Source organism: Chroicocephalus ridibundus, chromosome 22 (genome assembly GCF_963924245.1).
Source record: "Chroicocephalus ridibundus chromosome 22, bChrRid1.1, whole genome shotgun sequence".
Classification (NCBI taxonomy): Eukaryota; Metazoa; Chordata; class Aves; order Charadriiformes; family Laridae; genus Chroicocephalus; species Chroicocephalus ridibundus.
Genome location: NC_086305.1, coordinates 2,098,160 through 2,121,193, shown reverse-complemented (window position 1 = coordinate 2,121,193; position 23,034 = coordinate 2,098,160). Strand labels below are relative to the sequence as shown.

At 41.6% G+C, this 23,034-nt stretch overlaps 2 protein-coding genes across 6 annotated transcripts in view; both read left to right on the top strand.

Moving 5' to 3' along the window:
* Positions 1-33: 33 nt before the first annotated feature.
* Positions 34-9,122, top strand: HAUS8 (HAUS augmin like complex subunit 8). 2 transcript variants are annotated; one of them, XM_063358021.1, is made up of 11 exons: positions 34-166; positions 1,902-1,972; positions 2,082-2,137; positions 2,430-2,523; positions 3,223-3,336; positions 3,969-4,039; positions 4,659-4,730; positions 5,239-5,397; positions 6,281-6,422; positions 7,487-7,628; positions 8,273-9,122. In XM_063358021.1, exons 1-11 carry the CDS (start codon positions 75-77, stop codon positions 8,391-8,393), a joined length of 1,134 nt encoding a protein of 377 aa, XP_063214091.1. In that variant the 5' UTR covers positions 34-74; the 3' UTR covers positions 8,394-9,122. The 2 variants fall into 2 exon arrangements, with proteins under 2 accessions (XP_063214091.1, XP_063214092.1); XM_063358022.1 differs by lacking the exon at positions 34-166 and adding an exon at positions 1,805-1,828.
* A 9,570-nt stretch (positions 9,123-18,692) lies between these two features.
* The window catches only part of CPAMD8 (C3 and PZP like alpha-2-macroglobulin domain containing 8), a 53,433-nt gene continuing 49,091 nt past the window's right edge, over positions 18,693-23,034 (top strand). For all 4 annotated transcript variants that reach the window (XM_063358017.1, XM_063358018.1, XM_063358016.1 and 1 more), the window contains exons 1-3: positions 18,693-18,885; positions 21,188-21,339; positions 22,608-22,630. In XM_063358017.1, the coding sequence (XP_063214087.1) occupies positions 18,803-18,885; positions 21,188-21,339; positions 22,608-22,630 (258 nt within the window). In that variant the 5' untranslated portion in view covers positions 18,693-18,802. The remainder of the gene's footprint in view (positions 18,886-21,187; positions 21,340-22,607; positions 22,631-23,034) is intronic.

Sequence of the window (23,034 nt, the reverse complement as noted above, 5' to 3'; positions counted from 1 at the left end):
TGTGTCCCCCACCCCACCCGGCGCCCCCTCAGCCGCGCGGCGGGGCGGGAGGTGCGAAGCGGCGCCCCGGGGCGATGGCGGGCAGCGCTCGGTCCGACCGCCTCGCTCCCGCCTGCCCACATGGCTCGGGAGCGGGCGCTCGTAGGGAGCCAGGTGCTTTCATGAGGTAGGGCCCGGCGGTGAGAAGCGGGAGTGGGTGGATTCCTGTCAAAACCGAAGAACCCCAGTGGAAGCGTCGCCTGCCGGCGCTGTGAGGGCTCCACTGCGGGGGCGGCGGCGGCCTCCAGCCATTTGTCAGGGCCTCAGGGCAGGACATCCCTAGCATAGCCTTCTTGAGGTTCACCAACTTGTCCTGGCTTGAGCGACACAGGATTAATTCAGTAATTTTACTTCTTGGTAAGGTCCCTTCTAGCACTTAGGAAAATTGTGCTTTTAGAGGACTCTAGTGTCTGAATTGGTGAAAATATTCACTTTATGGTATGTTATACCATAAATAAAATATTACTTTATGGCATACCAGCTATGGTATGCCAAGATCAAGGTCTTGGTGTTTTTGAGCTTGCCAGGTGTGGGGATGAGGAGGAGTGAGACTGGGGCACTTAATCCAAACTGGCCAACAGGATTACTTCATACCGTGAACGTCACATTCGCTATAAATTAGAAAGTTTGCTGAGAAGTCCGCTCTTCCTCGATGGCTGCTATCCTGAGAACTCCTTGCCCTGGTGCTGGAGCCCTGGGTGCTCCTCTTCCTCCTGAAGCTGCAGCACTCACAGTGTCCCGCATTTGCTGTCCCCTGCTGGGAGTGCACAGCTTCCTATGGTAGAATGGGCAGCGTATAATCCTAGTATATTTTATATTGCCTATATCAGAAATAGTGTGGCTAGCTGGATTGGGGCAGTGATCACCCCGCTGTACTGGGCACTGGTGAGGCCCCACCTCAAGGGCTGTGTCCAGTTTTGGGCCCCTCACCACAAGAACGACATTGAGGGGCTGGAGCGTGTCCAGAGAAGGGGAACGGAGCTGGTGAGGGGTCTGGAGCACAAGTCTTGTGAGGAGCGGCTGAGGGAGCTGGGGGTGTTCAGCCTGGAGAGGAGGAGGAGGAGGAGGAGGGGAGACCTTCTCGCTCTCTACAGCTCCCTGAAAGGAGGGGGCAGCCGGGGGGGTCGCTCTCTTCTCTCAAGGAACAGGCGATGGGACAAGAGGAAACGGCCTCAAGTTGCGCCAGGGGAGGTTTAGGATGGATATTAGGAGAAATTTTTACGCAGAAAGGGTTGTCAAGCATTGGACCAGGCTGCCCAGGGAGGTGGTGGAGTCACCGTCCCTGGGGGTATTTAAAAGCCGGGCAGACGCGGTGCTGAGGGTTGTGGGTTAGTGGTGGTTTGGGCAGTGTTGGGTTGATGGCTGGGCTCGATGAACTTGAAGGTCCCTTCCAACCTAGACGATTCTATGATTCTATGTTGGTATTGGTATCTATATTGGTTCTTTAATATTATTAACATTAATAATAATAATCTTAATAATAGTCTTACTCTATTAAATACGTTTATATTTCAGCCCTCGGTTTCCTTGTTTTTTCCTCGGTTCCCCTTCCCGGGTGGGGAGGGCTCATCGGGTGACAGAGTCACTGCCCACCCCTCGTTCCTCGCTTGGCGCCGCGGGGAGCGCGGGGCGGGGCGGGCGCCGTTCCCTGTGTCCCGAGCGGCGCCGGCCGTGGCGGCTCGTCCCCTCCCTCCGCGCCGCCAGGGGGCGCTGGGCTCCCCCGGGGCGCGGGGGCGGTGCTGCGCCTGCGCGGCCGTTCGAACGAGAAGGCGGCTGAGGCAGCGGGAGGGTGAGGAAGGGGGTGGTTGTTTCGCCGCCTGGCTCCGGATCCGACGTTGTCATCTCCCGCTCTGTCTTTGCAGGATGTCGGCGCTGCAGAGCGACTCCCGTGCTATGGCGGCGGGCGGAGCAGTGTCTAAAAGCAGGCAGAGAGGTAGCCGCGGGGTGAGGGGGGCCCCGCTCCCACTGAGGCGCGGCGGTGGGTCGCTGAGGCGGGAAGCCCGGCGGCGGGCCCGGCTGAGGTCTCTTTGCTCCTTCTTCAGGAAAAAGAATCGTGAAGTCTCGCTACATGCAGTGCCATGAGAAAAACGCCAAGAAGGTACTTGGCCGCCTCGCTACTGCGCTCGGGGGTCGCTCAGCAAGGGGTAGGAATGGTCTGAGGGCTGGCTCGGACGTGTGGCAGCGAGATCTAAGCTAAAAAGGGCTCTGCTGGGGTTTTGGGGGAGATGCGGATGGGGATAGGAATTTGGAATTGCACTCGGGTGACTCGCAAAGCTCCAAGGTGTACTGGGCTTGTAGTTTTTTGTTGTCAGCATTCAAGTCAGAGGTAAGATATGTTGTCAATGATGGGTACTGCTTATGTTCAGTCTTTTCTGTTTCTTGATTGTCAGGATACTTCAAATTCTTTTTCAATGTCTACTGAGAAATCATCTTCTGCGACTGAATCAAGATCAGTTCTTCCTCAGAAATGTAAAACTTCTGCTGGTAGGTTTTACTGGAGTAATTTAAAAGTTATCCTTTTGTGAATTTGTGTTTCCAACCTGTGGAACTCTTAACAACTGTAAAATGATGCTAAGAGGTGGTATTTTTTGTTACTTGCATCGCTGCCAGTTATTATCTGTATACAAAGGGAATTAAGAAACTCACTGTGGGATTAAGAGGTGTAAACTGAAGTCCATCAAACTCTTTTCTGTACGTTCTGATAGAAAACTAATCTGGAATTCAGTAATTGGGTTGTCTAAAATAAGCGTATCTCTTGCCTTCTGCACAAGGCGTTGAACTGCTCTTTTACTATGGCCTCACCATTGCCCTGCTTTTTTTATATTTAACCTTTTTAATAAATCCAGTGTAAATTACTGAAAATCCCTGTCTGCAAAATAGTCCATTTTTATTTCTCTTGCAAGAATTGCAAAATAATTTTCTGGTAAGACCTGAACTTGACTTGAAAATCTGAGGAAATAACTATTCCCTTTTCACATCTGAGTGGTGGTGGTGTTGTTGAACTGTGAAATACTTGAGGAGAACATTCTGAACTACCTTATTTCTGGGTAAGTTAGGGAGTATTATACATAAAAAGTAAATGTGTAAAAGTCAGCATAAGGTTGCCACATGTTAGTGAAAGCATATATAATTGTGCAGAATCTCTTCTAATTCTTTCAGTTTGATAACAGCTTCTTTCTTCAGGTGTTGTCCATGGCTCATTAAATCAGAGTTGTTCTGAGAAAGGTGACTTGCAGTCCACTTTATTAGATGGAGATAAAGTTAGTCTACCGGACTTTGATATTTCAGCTATTTCTGGTAAGCTTCCACTCATACTCAATTTCTTGTTTTATTATTTTTAATGTATGTGCCATAACTTGATGATAAGTTACCCTTGTATTTTACTATGTTCACAGAAGGATTTTGTTAAATAAGGTGAATGTTATTTCAAGTGTCTAGATCTCTGATGTAGTTAAAGATGTTCCCCCTTACTGCAGGGGGGTTGGACTAGATGACCTTTAAAGGTCCCTTCCAACCCAACACATTCCATGATTCTATGAAGCGTCTTTAAGCAGAGGTATCGAGACCTTTGGGCTTTAAATTAACCTCTCAATTTTTAGTATCTTCTGGGTGCTCTGTTCTTTTTGTTTAAGATCAAACATTAAAGAACAAAGTACCCTCAGCTCTTTGTTGCTGTAACAGATGGGTGTTAGATTATCAGCCCTTCTGAAAATTTTATCACGTCTATCTGTAACTGTCACTTAAAGCTAAACGTGCATGTGATCCGCATCTCATGAGTATCATCAAGGACAGAAATAGAGCACAAGTCTCCTTTACTGATACATATAATAATTTTGAAATTATCTTTGCCTTTGAAGAATCTGATGGTGTGTTGAACCACCCTATATACTTTGGTAGAAGAGAGCAATAACTTTTCTGTTGTGATACAGATAAAACTGTCTGCAAAAAGACTCCTGCTTGCAAAGAAGATAGACACACACGTGAAGAAGACAAAACAGGGGTGAGTCTCACTGGTCTCATTTTTTAAGCATATTTATTTTGAAATGTGTGAAATGAAGATTTTCTGTTTATCTTTAGTCTTGATAACAACTTCATGGTCCTGAGATGATCTAAAGTCTTCTGGCAGAAGTCAGCGGATAAGTCTGTCTTTGTTTTGTTTATTGGATCTCTCAACGCTGATCAAAGTTCTGCTTCCATTTCCTGTCTTAAAGAATCTGCCTCAATTGTAGCAGCTCCTCAAGTCGATTCTATTTGTATTCCTGTTCGTACTTTTTAATTATATCGTGTTATGTTTAAATATTTTCTGACGTCTTTTGCTCAGAAAATTAACATTGATTCAACCTAATTTGAAGTGCCATTCAGGAATCTCATTCAACTGAAACTTCAAGTTCTCTACCAGTATTATGAAAATCTGCTGAAAATGTTATGAAAAGTGGTGGAACAGAGAGGTGTATTTAATTAACATGCATTATTTAAAAACCCAAACTGTTTTCATCAAGCTGACCATTGTTGATGATGATTCTGGGCACAAACTCGACTTTCAGTAATTTGTTTGAACATTGGAGAAATAATTGTTTAAATACCAAAAATGATCTAGCGTATTCTTGTCTTTTCTGAAGGAAGAGGATTATGATGATCTGATGAAACAGCTGGAATCTCAGACACTGCTTTTAACTTACCTAAGAGTAAAGGTGAGTGTCAGTCAAGTATTTGGTATTTCAGATAGAAGAACTTAGTACTGAGGAATTGTTTCATTTCTCATCTATGCTTTCTGATCCGTAGAAGTTTGATTTTTGTCACTTTATATGTTTATGGTTGTAAAACTGTATTACTTGCTTTGAAAATTCTCTTAGAGTGAATTCAGTGACAGTTTATTAAGCTGGTGCTGGTTCCTCATGAAGTAGGGGTGTGCAGAAGTTTACCGAATACCAAGTGAGAGTGTTTGGAGTTCAAGGTTGTAGCAGTGGTTTAGTTCTTAGTTCACTCAGTGTATATTTTTACTTTACAAAAAATATTGTCGGGGGTGGGAGAAGAAGATGGAGGGGATCTTCAATTTAACATACTCTGCTTATTGCATGAGGTCTCTGATTCATTAATTGAAGCTCTTTGACCTGGTCTGGGGCTTACTTCTGTTTATTCTGAATATATTAATTACTTAGATGTATTACTTCAGTTGTGAGTATTTTTTGGATGTAATAGGCAGGAAAAAATCTTGCTGAGCTGGAGAAAAAAGCAGAAAATAACTTGATAACATTGTGTGAAGAAAAGGAGAGACAACAGGAGAAGCTCCGCGAGTTGAAGCGTGAAATTCTACTCAAAGAGAGAGAACAGAAGCTTGATGAGGCATTAGACAAACAGGTAGGCTTTATTGCAGTTTATGCTTCTCGTATATTTAAACAAGCTCACTTATGAAGTAGCCCTTTATCCAGAAAAGATTCCTCTGCTTCTGTGGCCTGCTGGGGTACAATTTTATGCATCTTTAAGAAATAAACATCATCTTCCTGTTGTGGCATGTAAAGCTCTCCAGTTACCGAAGCAAATGCCTTTGTCATGTTTTTTGTTGTCCTTTGTGGATACTCCGGAAGGAGAAGTTAGAGCTATAAGGAAAGGGGCAACAATAGCGTACCAGTTGCCAGACCAGTTTGCAGCTGATGCACAGAAGGTGCAAGTGTCTTAAAAACACCTGAACATCCTGCAGTTACGCAATTACAGTTATGGCTAGAGCTGAGATGCTAACCCTTGAATGAGAAGTGAACATCTTCTGTTCTTTATTTGTCTTATTTTTATACGCTAGGCAGCAATAGTTCTGGCCTGGTTGTAAGACGGCAAATTTCTAATGAATAATTAATTTTGGAATAATTCATTTTCAAAATTGAACCTACGTTTGCTTTTAACAGATATGCGTTGCAAAAATTAAACAATACTTTTGTCTTTTGGAGAGTACACTTAACTACAGTCAAAGTATCGAATATAACACTTTATCTGCTATGTTGCTGGTACCTCTGAGCTACGGTAACATGGAAACCAGTATTGACCTAGGTATTTTGAGGTGGTAGAGGAAAATGTATTAAACAGCATGATAGGAGTATCACACCACAAACTTCTTGAATTCCTCCGTCAACGAGCATTTCAGAATCATAGTTGGGGTTTTTTATGAATTACTTTTCTGTATTGAGCTGGGGCTGTACCAACAAAATGGCTGCTTTTGAAGAAGTGTTGGTTCATCGTGTCTCTTTTGCAGATGGAAGTACTTTCTCCCCTTGTTCCTGTTTGTGAAAAGTTTAAAGAGCAATATAAAAGCTTTGCAGTTTCCCTGGATGCCACTAGACATGAATTACCCATAAAGAATATTCACATAGAAGGAGATATGCTAACATACCTTGGTATGAAAATTTGATTCATGAAATTTACTTTCAGAAATAGTGGGTTTTGGTATGCTAAAATTCTTACATTGTTATTGCTAGATCTGTCTGTGGCCACTGGAGGAATTTTGTGTACTCTTAGAGCTTGTATGGACACTAGGCTGCAACATTAGTCATGTGTTTGCTATGAATAATTCTTGTCTCTGTTTAACCACTAAACTGGACTTGAACAAGTTTTTTATCCTGTAGCAGGAAAAAATTAACTTTCTAAACTAGGACAGTCTTCATATACACTTTAGCGAGTTTCTGTATCTTTTAACTGTATTCATGGCATTCCTCCTCCTCCCTTGTTCTTAATGGATAAGCAAGTTGTAGAGTTGTAGAAATACTTTGATCTCTTCTGTGTTTAAGGGTTAAAGTCCCGTGGGTAGACTTGCTCATGTTTCCTGTAGCACTAGAGCTTAAATACATTGTGTGACGTCTTGAATCAGAGAATGTTTGTTTAATAAATTAGTACTTGTGTTTGGTATTGAAGTCTGTACAAAAAATTACATTTTTAAACTGCTACTCTGCAAGAAATAAGATTCTTAAACCGCTCACAATAATCTTACTTACTTTAAAACAAATGGAAAAGGTTTTTTGGAAGAACTTAGAATTCTTGTAAGAAGGCTTGAAAGGAAATAAATACCTGGTTTTGGTTTGTGAATGCTAGTGGAAAGGACTGGATAAATTCCATGCTGGGGGTACATGCCAATAGCAACATATATAACTGGCCAGGGAATTTTTAATGTTTAAAACTTTTTTTTTTTTCCTCTTGTATTTCTGTGTTGTAAAAGTCTTTGATATACTCTAAATGAGTTTGATTAGCAACTTTAATAGCCTGTTGCTGGTGTTAGTCACAATAGCTAAGAATAATTTGGCCTTTCCAGTTTTTTCATGGTGTGTTTGTGACAGCTGAGCAAGCAGTAGTTTTCCATCATCTAGTTCACCTGTCTCCATGGTTACTCCAGCTATTAAGTAATCTTGTATTAACTGATGCCACTGCAGGCATTTTGGAGTAATATTTTTAACATCTCATATTGTAGATGAACTACAAAAGCAGTTAACTATCACACAAGAACTTCTGACAGAAGTTATGCCAAGCTACTCAGAAGAAAGTGCAAAAGCATGTAGTGCACTGAAAGAGCTTAAAGAAACATCTCAGAAACTGGATAAAGACCTTCAAAGGTATTTACAACAGTCAGGTGAAAAGACTCGCTGGCTAAATATTCAGAGATCTATAGATCTCAATAGAATATATCCAGAATGTGTATTGAAGGAGGATTAATTGAGGGGATAGTAGAACTAAGTTTAATTCTGTTTGTAGCCTACTCTACCTACAATCAAAGGAAAGATGCTTGGGGTTTTTTGTTTGCGTATTCTAAGTGAACTTCTTTACTGTACCATTTGCTGACACTTTCACTGAGAATTTCAGTAAGCAAGAGTAGCCCTGGTAAAGTGCAAATATGTCGGAGAGTGGAAAACTCCATGAGACAGAAAAGTGAACTGGAAGCGCTGTGTCTTAAATAACAATGGTACCAATATATCATCCTTTAGGAGGTACAAGGAGCACAGAAAAGGTTTTTTCCTCGAGTATTGTGTCAACAAAGTATCACTGATAGACCATAAAGCCACACATCTCCTCATCCTGTAACCTGCCCCTTCTCTCCTCCAAATTCTGGCCTTTGGGAAGAAAATTCACATCTTACCTTTTTCTTCTGGTGGCTGCATGATAGGACAATGATGGGAATGTCCAGGCGCATGGCCTTTGGGGTTAAGCGGAAGTTATTATCCTCCAGAGTAACTGATTTAGCTTGCTTCCTTTGTTTCAGGAGCTTCACACAAGTGCAGAACCTGTCGTTTGAAGTTAGTAAAGAAGTTTCTCTGCATAACCAAAGAATATGTGAAGAGAATCATGGACTAGATGTTGTGAAACACTGGTACTTCAACTAAGTTTGTGTATTGTTTTACTAATGGGTGGGTACTAAATCAGTGCCAGCAGACTTGTTACCTTTTTACTTCTTCTATGAACATACATACCAGAACGTGAAAACAGCAGCATGTATGCTTACTAATATAGAAGTGGAGTTTTCTTCTACATGCTGTCCCATAGGAGACATAATTTTTTTTTTAACATGAATTTCTATGACACCTTTCTCATCACTTTCTGCCGTGACAGTACTGAAAGGTAAATAATAAGAAACGATTTTCTTAGCATATACAACCTATGTATTCTTAAACTTCTTGGTTTATTTTCTTGGAACTGACTTTTAGTGCAGTGATTTGCATCTCTTTCCAAAGTGGTTTTCCTTAGAGGGCGACATACCAGAACATAGATGTGGAATTGTGTATGTGGTACTGTGTGTTTGCTGATCTCATCAGGAGGATCTGTAGGAATGTACAGCATGATTATTCATCACTCAGTGTACAAGTTCTGGAGGAACTCTTAATTGTCCCTTATTTCTGGATTTGCTGAGAGGAAATGTGAAGTTGCGAGTAATGAGGCTGATGATTGGAAGGACCCCGGTCACCTGTAACAAGTGAAAAGTTTTGGTAACTTGTTGCCTAATTGTCTTGGAAACAAATTATTAAAATCATAAATGCTTTTGTATTAACCTGACACCTTCTCTTTAAGGACTTTATTTTTTTTAATAATAAAGACTACTGCAATATCAATAGCCTTCATGTTTGAATGTCTTTACTGATCTACAGCAGCTTTTGTTTCCATCTGGGCTTATACACAATGTGTGCAGTGATGCAATAGGTGCTCTCCAGTCCCAATGGCAAGCCATGACCTACTGGCACCCAAAGTGCTGAGGAAGAGTGTGAATGCGGAGAGAAACCTCAGACCTAACCGCGTAAGTGCCTGAGAGTGTGGTCTTGTCATGAACGTACTTGCCAGATGTGGCAGGTTTTTTCAACATACTTTCAGTTTTTATACATGGAATGCATTTAGCTCTGAAAGACCTGCTGTATCCTGTATTTTATTTTTTTTTTTACCTGTGGAACCTCTTTCTGTGATGTTTTTTCAAATTTTTTTGCTTTATACCATCTGCATAGTGCTTTCTGGCTTAAGCTGTGTCTGTAAAGCTTTTTGGCCTGCTCAAAAAATAATTGGAGTATTGTCCTTGCACTCCTTGAAGAGCTATTCAGGCTTTCTTCCTGGTATTACAAAGGGTCTAACAAGATTCTTACCTCCTTTTATTAAAAACTAGGATTAAATTAAGGTATAGTAATGGGATCAGTAAGATGTGGAACACACTCGATGAAAAGTCAATATATTGTCTTTGACTATTTGACTATTGACAATAGTCAAACTATTAAGACCCTCCTTGTAAATAATACCGTTGTCATTTTTTTGCAGCAACTTATCCATGAGCCAGTAGGAGAGCAATGAGTAGTTTTAAAATATTCACCTGTTATTTCTTCTTCCTCAAACATTTCAGATGAACTGCACCTAATAGTCACCTGTGTGTGCTGCCATTCAGCCCAAGAGCCGTAGGTGCTGCGTGCAGCAGAATCAAGCTTTGGGCCAGGAATCATGAGCTGCACGTACGAAGTTGGCCACTGGATGGGGAACTTTGCTAAGCGCTCAAGTCATAGGTTAGATGCAAATTAGTAGACTGTTCACTTTTGGTGGATGGAGATTGCGGTAGAAAGGCTCTGATATGATGAAACTGCTGGTCAAACAACTGTTTTCCCTAGGTTTAGGTAACTGCTAGGGTGTGTGTCCTCATGCCTTCAGCCTGCTTATCCTGTGTCATTCTGAGATTCAGAAAGTTAAGAGGGGTCTTCTTAAATATGAGGGGGAGGGATGAAAAGAAAATCGAGTTTATAGTGTCTTGATAATTCTTTCCGTGCACAGACACAAGTCAGAATGTCTTTCCTAGGATTTCTTGATGGTGGACATTCTCACCGGTATAAAAAAAAAAATTTTTTTTTTTAAGAAGTACTTTTAAATTAAGCCCATGCTCTTCAGTCAAGTGACTTTCTACCATTGAGGTACTATTGTGTATGTATACCCAAATGTTACTTAAGCAACAGACAGCAATTACAAATTTTCACTATAAAGTGAAGTGGTATGCAATTAGCTCTCTTCCCTGAAGAAGGGAGGCAGAGTAAGGTTCTGCTTGCTGGGATCAGAGTTAAAGGCTCTTGATGTTCAATATTATCTTCTAGATAATTAGAATTATCTTCTTGATAATTCTACGATCTTTTGTGGAAGTAGTTCATCCTTGCTGCTGCAGGTGGCAGTCACTGTCTATACAACGAGCCTAAGGCAAAGTGGGAGTCCCGAAGCAAAAGGCAACTGCACGGACAAAACAATGAAGTGCTTGGGGTTGTGCACTCATTGTTTCAGCAGAATCGTAGGCATTGATTTGAGCATTCTGGCCCTTCTTTTCCCTCAGTTGTACACTTGTGTAATTCTTTGTACAAATGGTAGAACAATTGTTAGATAAAACAGCTCAGCCTCTCCAGGAAAGGGTTTTAAACTATTTTGAACTGAGACTTTTCCATCTTGATTTTCCTGAATATTCTTTCTAGGTGGTTCTGTTTGAGCTCTTAGCAAAAGTGTTTTATGCTCCTTCACCTTGACATAGCCACAGAAATTAGATGCTGTCGTATTGAACACTGTACAAACAACAACAAAGAACTGCAAAATCACTGGAGCGGGAGCTAAACAGATGTGACACCACTTATTTTGTATTTTCCACTTATTTTCTGACAATATCTGACATGCTCTGAATCAGTTGGAATCCAAAACAACTTCAGGGCTCTTTTTATTCATGTTATCAATCTCTTCTTGAGGTTTGGTTTTGTTTTGGTTTTGACCTAGAGTTAATAATGTTCTCCCTTACGTAACTTATATCAATGTAGATATACATTCTAGCTGAACTTGTGCCATACTTATTACCTATGTATTCATCTTTTAGGCCAGAAGTTCTTATTGACCAACTGTTAACATTCATGTGTCCTAAAGTGCTTTTTTTTTTTTTTTTTGGGGGGGGGTGTGCTTTTTTTCCTCTTCCTGAAAGCAATTGTGAAGTGATCCAGCTGGATCTGAGAGCCTGGGTGGGAGAGGGGGGAAGCACAGAAATGTAAGCACTCATCCCCTGCACAATTCTTCTAATTGTCTAAAAGGCAGTTGGCAAAGATAATTTTAAACTAGGTTTGCGCTGCAGAGATTGCCCTGCCTGGATTCTGGTATTTCTTGGGGAGCTCTGACCACATTCTCTTCAGTTACACTGCTGTTGCCTGACTGTTTTGACCACCAGCTCAGGAGGGCTGAGTCAAAGCATTTTTTGCTGTAATTCCTGTGCTCTCTGCGATAGGGTCACCGGGGTCAATGTGAGGGAGCATCCCTCGTGCCTATGGTGCACTATAGTGGGGCTGCAGCCCAGGAGATAATCGAGGCCCGTTTGTCTCTTCACCACCACCCCCAACCCTACAGTTCTTTGTTTGCACTGGCTTCAAATGGAGCTGATTCTTTGCTCATCAACAGCAAGTAAGCAGCTCATGACCCCAGCAGATGTTTCTGCATTTTAGGCTAATGCGAACTTATTGGATTACTGCAGTCTTCCCTGCCTTTGGTGGTAAATACCACTTTGTTGGAGATCCGGAAACTCATACTGAATATGATAAACAAACTGCTGGCTGGACTGTGATTGCCAGGACATGAAAAGAGTTCCACAGCGGCAGAAGATCTAACAGCTCTGAAATGCACCACTGAGCCACACCAATTAAGAGCATTTCCAGTGATTATGTGAGCATTCCTGTTCAACTCACAGCAATGATTTTAGGCTGTTTCTTCTGCTACATTTGTGTGGTCTGTAGGCAAGCACAAGGATGGACCACTAGGTTTGCAGAGTGGTCTCAAATGCCTCTGATCGGTTTCTTTTAAAACATTTCTGTAATGACGTATATGCAAGACCTGTTGAGTTTCCTGCTCTTTCAAGACCTTAAATTTAATATGTTAAAGAAGCAAACACAATTTGCCTCTTAAGACATAACTAATTTTTTGTTTATAAAGGTAATGTGTGTTTGGAGATGGCCTGTAGGATATCAAAACTTAATTCCTTGGTTTAATATCTACTGCATGTGGGGGTGGGAAGTTAAACAGCTGATTGAGCGCTAGAGTTCTCAGGATTACTAACCAAAAAGATATTCTGTCTGTTGCACTTAATCCTTTCAGCACTCAGGCTTTGCTCTGTATTTCTTCAGAACTTTTTAGACAATATTTCAGTAAATGAAATGGTAAACAAGTAATTACAGGAGAGCAGCACTGGTCTCCAGCTCAACCAAGACGAAACTTACTCGTGCGACTATAGAGCAATGTTAGTACACTTATACAGCATCAGTGTAGTGTGGGCAGGGTAAGTATAGTGGCTGTAAAGGCAGTACCCAAAGATGTCAAGAACCCTTAACTCTTTCTTGCTAGCTTTTTTTTTTCCTTGAGAAATTTGCCTAACTGAACAAAATCTAATTTCTCAAATTAACATGATTTGTATGCTAAAAGGACATCTCTACCTGTTCTTAGTTATAGAGATGTCCAGCTGAATTTTTAGTAACTTAAGTGTGGAGACTTCACAACCTCTCTAGATCCTTATTTATGTATAAAACTTTCACCAACCACTAGACTACACACAAACTTCTATTACATCAGTCATATGTAGAGGCTGAATAGAAAACTGGGAAGTAATTTGTTGCTAAATGTCTTAATGACAGCCACTTCTGATTAAGCACAGTACTGTATTCCTGTTCTAAATCAGCATCTGCCCGTATTAATTATTTCTTAGTACTATTTCAGTCATTTTGTTGGGAATTAAAATGTTATACTACTCTGAAAGATCAGATCAGCCTCTCCTGTTCTGTAGATGATTAATAGGCATTTTTGACAGAACTACTTAATATTTGTATTCTCGAGATCATTATTCTGTTGTTAAATGCTACTCACATTATATTCTGATTTTGAATGTGCTCTTTAATTAACCTTTCCTTGTAATTTTCTTCTAAATATGCTTGTATTCCCAGGAGGAAGGATCAGTCTAGTTTCTGCCACTCTGTATCTGGACTGATGTTGTAGTTTCTGTAGAAAGGCATTCTCCTCGTTGCCGGTAAGCTTGCACTAGTGTGGCAAAGCCAATAGGACGCTTGTTCTGCAGTTATCGGTTTCTACATTAGATATCTGTGTTTGGCTAACAGAAAAGAGGCTGTCGCAGAAACACAAAGAGAGAACAAAAGCTGAAGTTAAAGAAATGGATGTGGGTTTCTTTACCATTAATGCTGTAATGCCAATAATGCTGTAAAGTAATTAAGACCTTATTCTTGTCTGGTGGTATGTAATGACTGACATGAATGTTTTCCCATTGGGAAGAGGGAACAAATGATTCTGGCTTCCCTAAAGCTGATGACTTGTCCATTGTTTTTTATTTTTCACCCGCCTTCTACTGAAGCGTAGTGCTTACAGGACTTAATGCAAAACTAATACTTATTAGCCTTGTTTTTGCTGCAGCATCTTTTCTTATGTGCCCAATTTATGCATGTATTCTCAAAATCTTTAAATAAGTATTATCTCTTTACGTCTGGTCATCTCAGTGACAAGGTAGTGATAACACTCAAGCTGAGACAGTTAACAAAGGCTAATTATTAAGGGCATGATCCTACCACTTGATTCTTAAGTAGTCTTACTGATTTGAATTTTGTAATTAAGGGTAAAAAAAGCAAAAGGAGGCACAGCTGAGAGTAGCAGTATTCAAGAATTAGTATTATTCAGCAGTTAGTGTTAACTCTATTTTTTGTCTGACAAATACCTGTCTGATAACTTTAACATTGCACATAGTTTATTTACTATGTAGATGGAACATGGAAGGGGGGCATTCTTTCTTCTGCAGAGTAATTATGAGAGTGTACAAGTGGTCAGCATATAAATTAGATCGTCAGAACCAGAATAGAAGTATTTCCACCTTCTTCTATAACCTGCAGTCCCTCCCTCATCTTTCTGACACACTAGTATAGCCATACTGATCCTCTGCACGCTTTCAACCTGGACAGCTGCCTGAGATTCCTAAAATTTCATGAGGAGCAGAATTACGTTTTTTGTAAACGAAATAAAAATCTGAACTATGCACCGTGCAAGCAGTGGGTGAATATGGCCTATAGATTTGACTGATGAATAGTTTTTATACATAAGCAGTTCTTACAGAACTTCCTTTAAACTCCTAACTATTACCAGATGTGGGTTGCAGGCGGCTGCTGGAATTCCAACACCTGTTGCATCACACTGAATAGGATTCATTTTGGCAGGCACAGAAAATTCCATTTCAGTAACTAAATAGTTTGAAATGATATCTAAAGCCTCCTTTTTTTTCAGACCAAGCTGATTCTAGCTTTATTTACAGGATTGCACATACTTTCATAATTAGAAGATGGTTTGCAGTCTTTAAAGACTGTAATTGCCTGATATTTCTTGTAGTCAGTAAATAGCAAAATGCAAAATAGCATTTGAAAGAATATCTCCTTTTAAAAAAGTTAACAGTGATTTAAAAGGGCTGTAATCCACATAATGATAATTTCTAGCTGTGATTTCTGAAACAGAAATACACAGTTTTGTGTTCAAAAGTATTCTAACATTACGCTGAAGGTGATGGAGCTCCATTTTAGAAGTGCACTCTGCTGCATTCGTTCATCAGTTCATTGCTGAATCATGTTGCTTCTTCGAAGTCCATACCCAGAGCTTTTTCAAAGATAAAATGTGGATGGATGTTTAGTGGCACTTTGTGGGTTTTTTGGTATGTACCCCATAGATCTCAGGCATGACTCTGTAAGGAGCCATTTGTGGGTCTGCTCTATAAAGACTATAATCTATAAATAATCTATAATCTATAAAGATTAAGTGTAGTGATAATTACTTTTTTGAAAGCACAATGCTGTTTCGCCCAAAACATACCTGATCTCTGCAAGACTATTTTCAAAATCATTGTTTTGATTGGTGAGGTATTGTACCTCAGTTACAGGCTGCTATACCGTCAGAACAGCAGAGGTGCTTCAGTTTTGTTTAGCTTCCTTATTGTCTTTAATCAAAGGATTCCAAAATGCTCTTAAGTGTTACCCTTTCGAAGGAGGCTAACCTTAGTGTTGCTCCTGTGCAGACAGAAAAATATTGAGGCACACAGGGGTCTGCGGATGTATCTGAGAAAGTGATAAAGCTGAAAAAGAATTTGGAATTACCAGATTTTACTTTATTCTGCATGTTTCGGTTTGTCTCAGTAAAAAAAAAAAAAGTTCCCATTTTAATGTACTTTCTAATAAGTTGCTTTTCATAAAGCCTAGCTGGTTTGCTTGGGAAATGATCTCTATAGTTCTAGACTTTGAATAAGTTTGAATAAACTGAAGGAGAATGCAGCAGTAAGGAAGAACACACTCTTTGAAATTTAGACAGTCCAGCTATCTCCGTTTCTAGTTAAGTTTCAAAGGCCGAGCTGCGTTAAAAAACAGAGTTATTTTATTAAGAGTATTGTAAACTGAAGTCTGACCTAGGTTTGACAGAGTTGGTGCAAGTAAATGTTCATCTCAGCAGTGGCACAGTTGAATTTAGTATGGAGAAAGATAAAACTAATGTTCTAGTGAAATACTTGTAGAAAAATACAGCTGTTAAAATCTGAATGGCAGGCATTTTATTTAATTCCATGTAAAACTAGTTGAACTGACATCACCCCAAAGAATACTAGTGGAAGTTTGTGGAGAGTGTTCATGTCTTAAACTAATTAACATAATTAACAAAATACATTACCTATTCCTACAGATCCTGCCTCATTTGCATCCTTGACCATCATGGCCGGTGCGAGGTAATACACAGCTACTACAACTCCTAGTACAAGAGGAATAGCCCCATTTGAGTACAATTATACATTTCTGAGGAATGGGAGATCAGAGGAAAAACCTAATATACTTTAAAATGGAGAGGAAAGATGTGTTAGGAGGACCTCCTTTTGACTTCATGCTTTTTTGCACGTGTCTTCAATTTTGGGCAAACAAGAGTCCCTTGGTAGCTCTCGTAGCGTTGTTTTGTCATGTGAAGATACATGAGCAATGAAGTGAGCAAGAGAGGAGCAGTTGTGCTTAAATAGCACAGCAGCAAGCAAAATAGATTCAGCTTACAGAATATTAAAAGCTGAAAGCTGCTCCAAGGCATTCTGCAACTCCTCCCACAGATGAGCTATAGCTAGAAAAATCTCATTAAAAATAAATAAAAATAATGCTTACCAAGGTGGTGAACCATCTTTTAAAACTTCTTGTTCAGTAGATAGAGCATAATTCTGGTGTTCTTATTGTACTGAATAAAATTCCTTCAATTCTCCACACAGATCTTGACAATTAGGGCAAGTCTTAAAACAGCATCTGTGGACAAACGTTAGTCAAGGATTGTTGACATAGTAAGAGCTGTTTAAATAGGGGATTTCTTTAAAACCTTCCAAATTTGCTTGGCTATGATTTTAAATGTCGTGTCCAACCCTAAAAACTGTAATGAGCCTTGCAAAATACATAGTCCTTTTGATTTGAGACTGTTGTTTGAGATGTCTGGTCTGAAGAATTTTCAGGTGAGATACACTTTCTAAAGCCCTAGCCTAGCTTTTGTTTTTTATTTGACAAAATCTGTTCCCTCTTCTTCTAGACTTGCTTTGCCTCGCCGCAAATAAGACAATGCTGTTTTAAGATGGATTTAAGTAGGAAAACGTAGCCACATCTAGCAGTGTTATCCATTACTGAAGGTAATCTGAACTTTTGAGAAAGCTTCTGAGTTAATGATTTTTTTTATTATTTTTTTTAAGAGAAATCATACTAAAATTAGTGTAATTCCAAACAAGATAAAACTTTAGGCACCGTTTTGTTGCTCTCCTGCCTATGGCCTGATCAGCCTCTGAAGTGGTCAGGGAAATCTCGCTCCTTTTGATGACTTTGTGTTTTTAGGGAATGGGATGACTTGCAGAAAATGTGTTAGCTAGTAATGATACCTCTAAAATACATGGTGATTGAAATAAACTTTTAAAATTACTTTTCTCCCTCTTAAAATTATCAGCTTTAGCAACTTGATTTGCTGTTTTTCTTGTCAGGAGCTAGAAGAAAGGGCCTTTGGTAAACCTTTGAATACAAATTTTTGCTAAATAAAGTGCGAGGTTCCGTATCAGTGATTTTTAGAAGAAATAGAACTGAGGTTCAAATAATGGAGCTAATCTAGGCAGTGGTTTATATTTTTTTGTTCTATTTTCATAGTAGTTTACCTTAAGCCAGGTGTGTAGCGTTGAGGGGAAAAATATGATTCAAACTACCTACGTTGAAGGTTATCATTTATTCCTGGGGGGAGAGTTCAGCTCCAAAGCACATCTGGGATCCTGGGTTGTCTCTGGCAAAGGTTGGAGAAATCATTCCTCGGTATCTGTATGTGGCATTTAATCCACCCCTGCGAGACGTTTATTCTGTCGCCTGGAATCCCTGCTGGTGCTTTGGATATGGTTTTCCCCGATTTGTTGAAGTTTTACACGCTGCACTCTCTTCTGTGGACTGGTGCAGTGAGAGCTCCCCCTCCTGTCTCGAGCCCCGGTAGCCACGGGCGAGGACAGCGGGATGGAGATGGGAGATCAGGGCCTGGGGATGGAGGAGGAGATGGAGAAGCATCAGTCCTGGCACTGGATTTTGAGTTGGAAAGCGGTTCTTTGGCGGTGCTCGGTGCGGCGCCTCGGAGTACAAAGGCTCAGTCAATGGGAGCAGACCCTGCCGGGGGTGCTGTGCCCTGGTCCAGGCTGATGGCGCCTTTGGGAACCAAAGCTTCTGCAGCTCTTGCGTCTGCCTGAGGCTCAGCGGCACCTCCAGGGGCTGGAGGAGGAAGGCAGGGAGCTCGGGCAGGTGGGCTGCCGGGGCTGGGGGGGCTCGGCAGGAGAGGAGCCGGTGCCCTAGCAGCCCTCGGGGCAGAAGGCCGGCCGGGTGGGCTGTCAGGGCTGCAGGGAGGATGGGGAAGGTGTGGAGCGGCGGCTGGAGCCGGGAGCCCGCCGGGACCGGGGCCCGGCGCACCTGGGAGCGGGCGGGGGCCGGCTGGAGGCGGGGGTGCGGGGCCCGGCCCCCTCCCCCGGTGCACGCTGTCAGGAGCGGGCGGGGAGCCGCAGACAAAGAGCCGGGGCCGGAGCCGAGCGGGCACCGGGGCCAGGAGGGGGCGGCCCGGGGGCGGGGACGCGGCGGGGGCGGCGGCCAGAGGCACCGGGGAGCCGAGCCCGGGAGCGGGGCGGCGGGGGAGCCGGGGCTGCGCTCGCCGGGAACAAAAGGCTCCCGCTGCCCGCCGAGAGCGCCGTGGCCTGGGGCTCCGGAGCACCATGTCCCGCGGGGAGCCCGGCTGCGCCTGGGGGGTCCTCCTGACCCTCTGCAGCCTGAGCGCAGCCCAGCCCCGGGAGAGGCAGTAAGTACCTGGAGGAGGAGGAGGAGGTCGCAGGGACCCCCGCCGGCAGCCTCCCCGTAAAGGGTGGCGGGGTTGGGGAGGACAGGAACACCGAGGGGCTCCGGGGGTGGCTGCGCCGGGCACTTAACAAAGCCTGCGAGAACCCCCCCGGAGGGGCTGGGGTCGGGGAGGCGAATCGCGGCGCTTCCCGAGCTCAGCAGCACGTTTGTACTCGCCGGTGCGAAAGTGCATAGTGCAGGGAAAGGGCGGGGGGGAGGCGGGGGAGAGAAGCAGCAAGCCTCCTTAGAAATACCTGCCTTTGGCTCCTCCAGCGAGCGGCTTCGAAGCTTTTATCTGCAAACAATTATTTAAGGAATCCGGGTTGTTGCGCAGGGGCTGCTGTTGTGCTTGGGATGGTTGGAGGTAATGTTGGTTGCTCCCGAAGAACATGTGAAACATTCTTGTGGGGGAAAAATCATCTGGGGAGAAACATTTCATAGCGGGGAAAGTTCTCTGGCTTTTGGAAACTGAATCCTCAGCTTGTTACAGTGTGTTTAGGTTAACTTTGATTAAGGTTTGCTTTGTTCTTTATCCCTAGCTTGTTATAGCCCGTCAGCATCATGAATAGCTGCATTAATTGAGTGCCATGGAGAACTTATTTTCACTTGCTTACTAGAAAATATTTCACGTCCTGCCAAGTTTTGGTGTAACCTGACAGAGCTGTTAGTCAAATGTGCTTAAGGGATCTGTCCAGTCACTGTCAAGTTAACTGTTTAATTGCCAAGTTAAATATTTATAATTAAAATGCCACTTATAAAGTGACTTAAATAGTTGTATCAATGGAGTGGTACCTCGGAGGAGTTGCAGCGATTTAGAACAATGTGAATACATGTGCTTCACATATGGCATCGTAGTGCTGTGCTTATGTGACAGTTTGAATCTAATCATTTCATACTGGATGCAGATGGTATTCTTTCTCCCTCTGCAACAAGATCAGCTCTGTCTTTTTTACCAAGAATTTGCAGGCTAAGTAGTAACTTTTTATTGTTATTTATTATTGTTCTGATGAATTTTCAAACCTGGCAACCATAAGGTTTTGAATCTGCAAGTACCCCATGCAATTTAACTCAAATGCCACAGAGATCTGAACTTCCTTTGGGGGTAATGGAATCTCCATGGCAATGAGGCCTGCTGAGAGAGAAACGTGGGGTTGGAATTTGATAAAAGATGACTTGGGGGCTGTAAAACACCATCATCCTCATCCCAAAGTGATAATTAATCATGAACTAAAGCAACCTGGCTCATGGAACTGTAGAAAGGCACGGGCTCAGAAATTGGGCTGAGAGAGTCATGTGAGGAATCACCTCATTTAAAAAAAAAAAATTGTTTTGGGTACAAAAAAACCCAGAAAGGCATGTCATGAAGAGAATATAAATGTGTTGCTTACAGCCCAACGCATCAAAGAACTCAGAGTCTGTAATGCTTTCAGTTGACAAGTTCATGGCATGGTGCCATTCAGCACAGGGGAATGGTACAGATTCTGTTCAGAAACACAAGGATTGTAGTATATATGGGAGGTCATCTAGGGTGGCTTTAAAACCATGTGTGTGCCTGCTAAAATAATTCCTTTTTCCCAGGGATTTTAAACTTGCAGGATATAATGGTTTGAACATAAAAAAGTGGTGTCAGAACAGAGAATTTGAGCCCAATCTTGTAACTGCAGTTTCTGGCTTGCTTCTATGTAAACTGTAAGTTTAGACGTGCTACATGTATGTGACATTTAGAAAGTGATGAGTATCAGCACTGAGTGTCACTTCTTTTTTTGTGTATCAAGTTGAACTATGAAAACGGAGCCATGAAAAATAATTGAGGCAAAAATGTTAGAAGTATCTAAATTGTTTCAAAACAAAGCACTATCTACAAAATTCTACTGGAGGTTCAGGTACTCCTTGTTCTTTCATGAACTTCAGCCTTTTTATGATTAGCTAGTTGTATGTTTAGTTTGTATTTATATAAGATATAAATAAATGTATATATACTGTATTTGTAATGAACATCTATATTAGTGGCTTTATTTAAATAGTAAGGACTTGTAAGCCACTTAGGCTCTGTTTGTTTCTATGTGCATTCTCTGCTCGTTCTATGCATATAGACCTACACTGCTGGTGGCCACAAACGTGACCCTACAGGGACAAATTCTGGGAACCTATGTTATAGAGTAGTCTGTTCTTTTCTTTTTGTTATACATAAAGTGGCTTGCAAATAAAGATTACACTCTTGTTGCTGTTCTTCTTGACCGTCCACTTCCAATTTTGCTCCTCAGGGGCTATTTGATTGCGGCACCTTCTGTTTTCCGATCTGGTGTTGAAGAAGCTATAAGCGTAACCATCTTCAACTCTGTCAAGGAGACAACAGTCCAGATTCAGTTAGTAGTCAAAGGAGAAGCGGTGTCACGAGGCCACGGAACAGTTCTGGGTGAGTTCCTTTTATTCTGAACTTGAGAATTAGTTTATAAGTTGTGGTGCTGTGGGAGCACATCAGTGTCTCATAGAGGATTGCTTTAGGTGATGATGGAACTGGAACCAAACTAATATTTAATACATTGACTACCGCTAAATGTTCTCAGTTGGTTGTGCTTTGATGTATGGTATCTCAAATATCCAAGGCTGATAATTTTGGAGCAGCAAGACATACAGAGACCCTGGATAACTGATATTCAAGGATTTTATAGTGAATATTTTTCCTCTTGAAACCTGAATATTTGACACTGGGGAGCTGTATAAGGAATAAGATAAGTTGAATTTAAGGAAAAAAAATGTAAAATCTGCAACAACATCCTTTTCTACCCTTATTTTAAAATAAGTGCTGGAAATGCAGTCTCCCCATCTTCAGGACGGAGTACTGCTGAGAGAGGTGGTAATATTTGTGCAGTTGGTTGAGTCTTTAAAATCCAAGACGGATACTCCTCTGTCCTGTGTGTAAAACAAAAAAGTGTTTTGATTATGTCCAACTTAATGCTGAATGAATTTACGTTACTGAAAATGAAGACAGCAGCGCTGTTCCACCAGTGCTAGTAGCGGTGTAAGCTGTAATGTAGACAAGACTCAGGCAATCAGGCTCTTTAACCATCATGTTTTAACCCTTCTGTGTGTAAAAATTGGGAGTTATATGAAAGCCATTTCCTTTCTTGGAACAGATTGTCTCTGGTTTTATCCTCCCCTTGTCATCTTTGAAATTGGCTGACAATTGCTAAGTAATTCAAAGGGAGCGATGCTTACACATGTGGACAACATATGCTAAAGAGAAATCTTAGGTATGGCTGTACCCAGCAATCAAAATAGATTCTATAAATGTTTGTTTTGAGAATTATTCAAGTCCCAAAAGAGGCCAGGTCTTTTTACAGCAAAGTATTTCTGTAAGCATAGGATTCCCCGTGCTGAAATCTCAGCTTTGGTGGTACTCTCTAACCATAGAGCACCTTGCAGTTTACCTTGGGAAAAAATTGTAAACAAATGTGGACCAAGTTTATTTTGGAGAACTCTACTAGGTCCAGCTTGCTCACCCTGCAGATTGTTTTACACAAGGAAGGAAAATTACTTCAGGTGAAATCATAATGAAGGGGTATTGCAGTTAGCAGTTCTGTGACATGGGGTCTCCTTTCACTCAACTGCAAATGGCACAAATGTTAGCACCTTAGCTTGAGAAGAATAACACACTCTCTCTCTCTCTCTTTTTCATTTTAGATAAAGGAACAATTAAACTCAAGGTGAGCGTCAATTATTTTAAAATGTTTTTGGTGAAAACATGAGGGGCTTGCCTTCAACCACATCAGGCATTGCTCTCTAAGCAGCTGAGGCACAAATACAGGTCACACTCTGGCGCACGCTCTAAGGAGGAAGCAACCTTTGCAAGAGTGGAGCGTGAAAAGAACAAAGCTTAATCCATCACAGCTCATCTGCCAGGCCCTTACACCACTGAAGAAAATCAGCGGCTGAATCTGCAGCTCACTGCTCAACATAAAGTTCATATTATATTTATTTTTTCACACTCAAATTATGACCTATTATAGTATTTCTGTATTATGAGATCTTTTACTTTGTAATTTTTAATCTAATGTCGTTTTAAAAGTCTTGTGTTTCTCTGAGCAGCTGGTTGAAAATGGGCAAACAT

What these genes read in the sequence shown, in the direction of transcription:
- HAUS8 (XM_063358021.1), top strand. Translation starts at nt 75, where the DNA reads ATGGCGGGCAGCGCTCGGTCCGACCGCCTCGCTCCCGCCTGCCCACAT. An exon ending in GAAATGTAAAACTTCTGCTG is followed by an intron (nt 2,524 to 3,222) that starts GTAGGTTTTACT and finishes TTCTTTCTTCAG; the next exon opens with GTGTTGTCCATGGCTCATTA. An exon ending in TAACTTACCTAAGAGTAAAG is followed by an intron (nt 4,731 to 5,238) that starts GTGAGTGTCAGT and finishes TGGATGTAATAG; the next exon opens with GCAGGAAAAAATCTTGCTGA.